General features: G+C 44.6%; 1 protein-coding gene across 1 annotated transcript; it reads right to left on the reverse strand.

Moving 5' to 3' along the window:
* Positions 1-169: 169 nt before the first annotated feature.
* LOC127056925 (olfactory receptor 51G2-like) lies at positions 170-1,108 on the reverse strand. The gene has a single exon (XM_050965317.1). The coding sequence runs from the start codon at positions 1,106-1,108 to the stop codon at positions 170-172; it is 939 nt and encodes a 312-aa protein (XP_050821274.1).
* Between the last annotated feature and the right edge of the window lie 744 nt (positions 1,109-1,852).

A 1,852-nucleotide genomic window follows, 5' to 3' on the forward strand; every position in this document is an offset into this window, starting at 1 on the left:
CCTTCTCCCACTGCACTGTCCTCCTGCACCAGTTGTCTTGCCCATTCCTCCAGGGCTTAAACCCCATCCAAACTTCTCTCTACAGAGTGGAGATCAGTAGCTCATGTTGTATCACTTGTAGGGGTCTGGCATGGAATAAGTGGCTGGAGCTGGGTGATGAACTAACCCTTCACTTGATGAACATCCTGATTATTTTCGCACGAAGGTGTTTGCTTTTCACACTGTACACAATTGGGTTCCACAAGGGAGGGAACAGCAGGGAGATGTAGCCCATAAGAATCTGAAGTACAGGAGAAGAGCTCTTTCCGAATCTGTACATCCCAGACAAGAAGATGTCTGGTGTATAGAATACAAGGACGGCACAGAGGTGGAAGACACAGGTGTTCAAGGCCCTGAGGCACTCAGCGTTAGACGCAATGCTCAGCACTGTTTTGAGAATCATTACATAAGAGAGGAAGATGGGCAGCAAGTCCAACCCCATTGTTAAGAGTTTAGTAAACAAGCCATAGATATTGTTGACTCTGATATCTGAACAAGCCATTTTCATGACCTCCTGGTGCATGCAATAAGAATGGGATAGGACATTCACTCGACAGTATCTGAACTGTTTCAGGAGAATGGTGAGTGGGAGCATTACGGCCACCCCTCTTAGCACACACACCAGTCCCATCTTGGCTATTTTCGGCAGTGTTAAGATGGAGGCATATCTTAGCGGGTCACAGATAGCGATGAAGCGGTCAAAGGCCATCCATGATAGCATGGAGGATTCAATACATTGAAGCAAGTGGATAAAGAACAACTGGGCAAAACAGACATCGAAGCAGATCTCCCTAGAGTTAAACAAGTATATACCCAGTACAGTTGGCATGGTGGATATCGATAAGCCAAGGTCTGTGATGGCCAACATGGAAAGGAAAATGTACATGGGTTCATGGAGGCTTGGATCTGTTTTTATAATGAAGAGAATGACTGAGTTTCCTAATATTGAAATACCATATGTTAAGGAGAAGGGAAGAAAGATCCAGACATTTTGGATGTCTTCCTGCCCAGGTATCCCAGTGAGAAGGAACACTGCAGATTTGAATTTGGTGTCATTGACAGCTGACATAATGTACTGGGCAGGTCCGAGGAGTTCTGAACTTTCCTTCCTGAAAAGAAAAACAATAGGAAACTAGATGATATTTAACGAGACATCTTTCTGCTCTCAGTGCAAGTCTAGAGACTCCCAGGAGCTAAAGGAAAATCAACAAAAACACCACCAATAGCAAGACAGGCAACCCCAGACAGGGTCAGACCTGCAGTCCGTCTAGCTCAGCGTCCTCTAGCCAGTTCCACATGAAGGAGGTAGAAGAAGCTCTGGAATAGGCAGCTATTACATAACCTGCCCCCAAAGTTTCCCCTGTACAACCACTAGTTAGAGATATTTTGTGGAGTAAATCAGGAAGGTTTAGCCCTTCCACGAGTTTTTAAAACAGTCCTTACTAGTGTAATTTGATTATCTGGTTACCCATATAAACATCCAGTCCCTCTTTCAATCCTGCTGAGCTCTTAACCTCATTGATACCATGTGGCTGGGAGTTCCGCAGCCTACTTGAGCACTGTGTGATTTTACAATTGTGACCTTCCCACAGACACCTTTTCTGGAACTCCACTTCTGAGTGTGGCTCATTGTATCATGACATGTGCACAAACACATGGCAAGTGCATGGTGAAAACAGTCATTGTATTTATCTGTGTTGTATTGAAGATATTTATAAACGTGTTTCGTTGACACAGACAGTTACTTCATCTGCGCGGAGGAGGGGTTGGCATCACAAATGTGTGAATAGTGCAAACAGTAGGTTTTGCACTA

Source organism: Gopherus flavomarginatus, chromosome 1 (genome assembly GCF_025201925.1).
Source record: "Gopherus flavomarginatus isolate rGopFla2 chromosome 1, rGopFla2.mat.asm, whole genome shotgun sequence".
NCBI lineage: Eukaryota > Metazoa > Chordata > Testudines > Testudinidae > Gopherus > Gopherus flavomarginatus.

What these genes read in the sequence shown, in the direction of transcription:
- LOC127056925 (XM_050965317.1), bottom strand. Translation starts at nt 1,108, where the DNA reads ATGTCAGCTGTCAATGACACCAAATTCAAATCTGCAGTGTTCCTTCTC.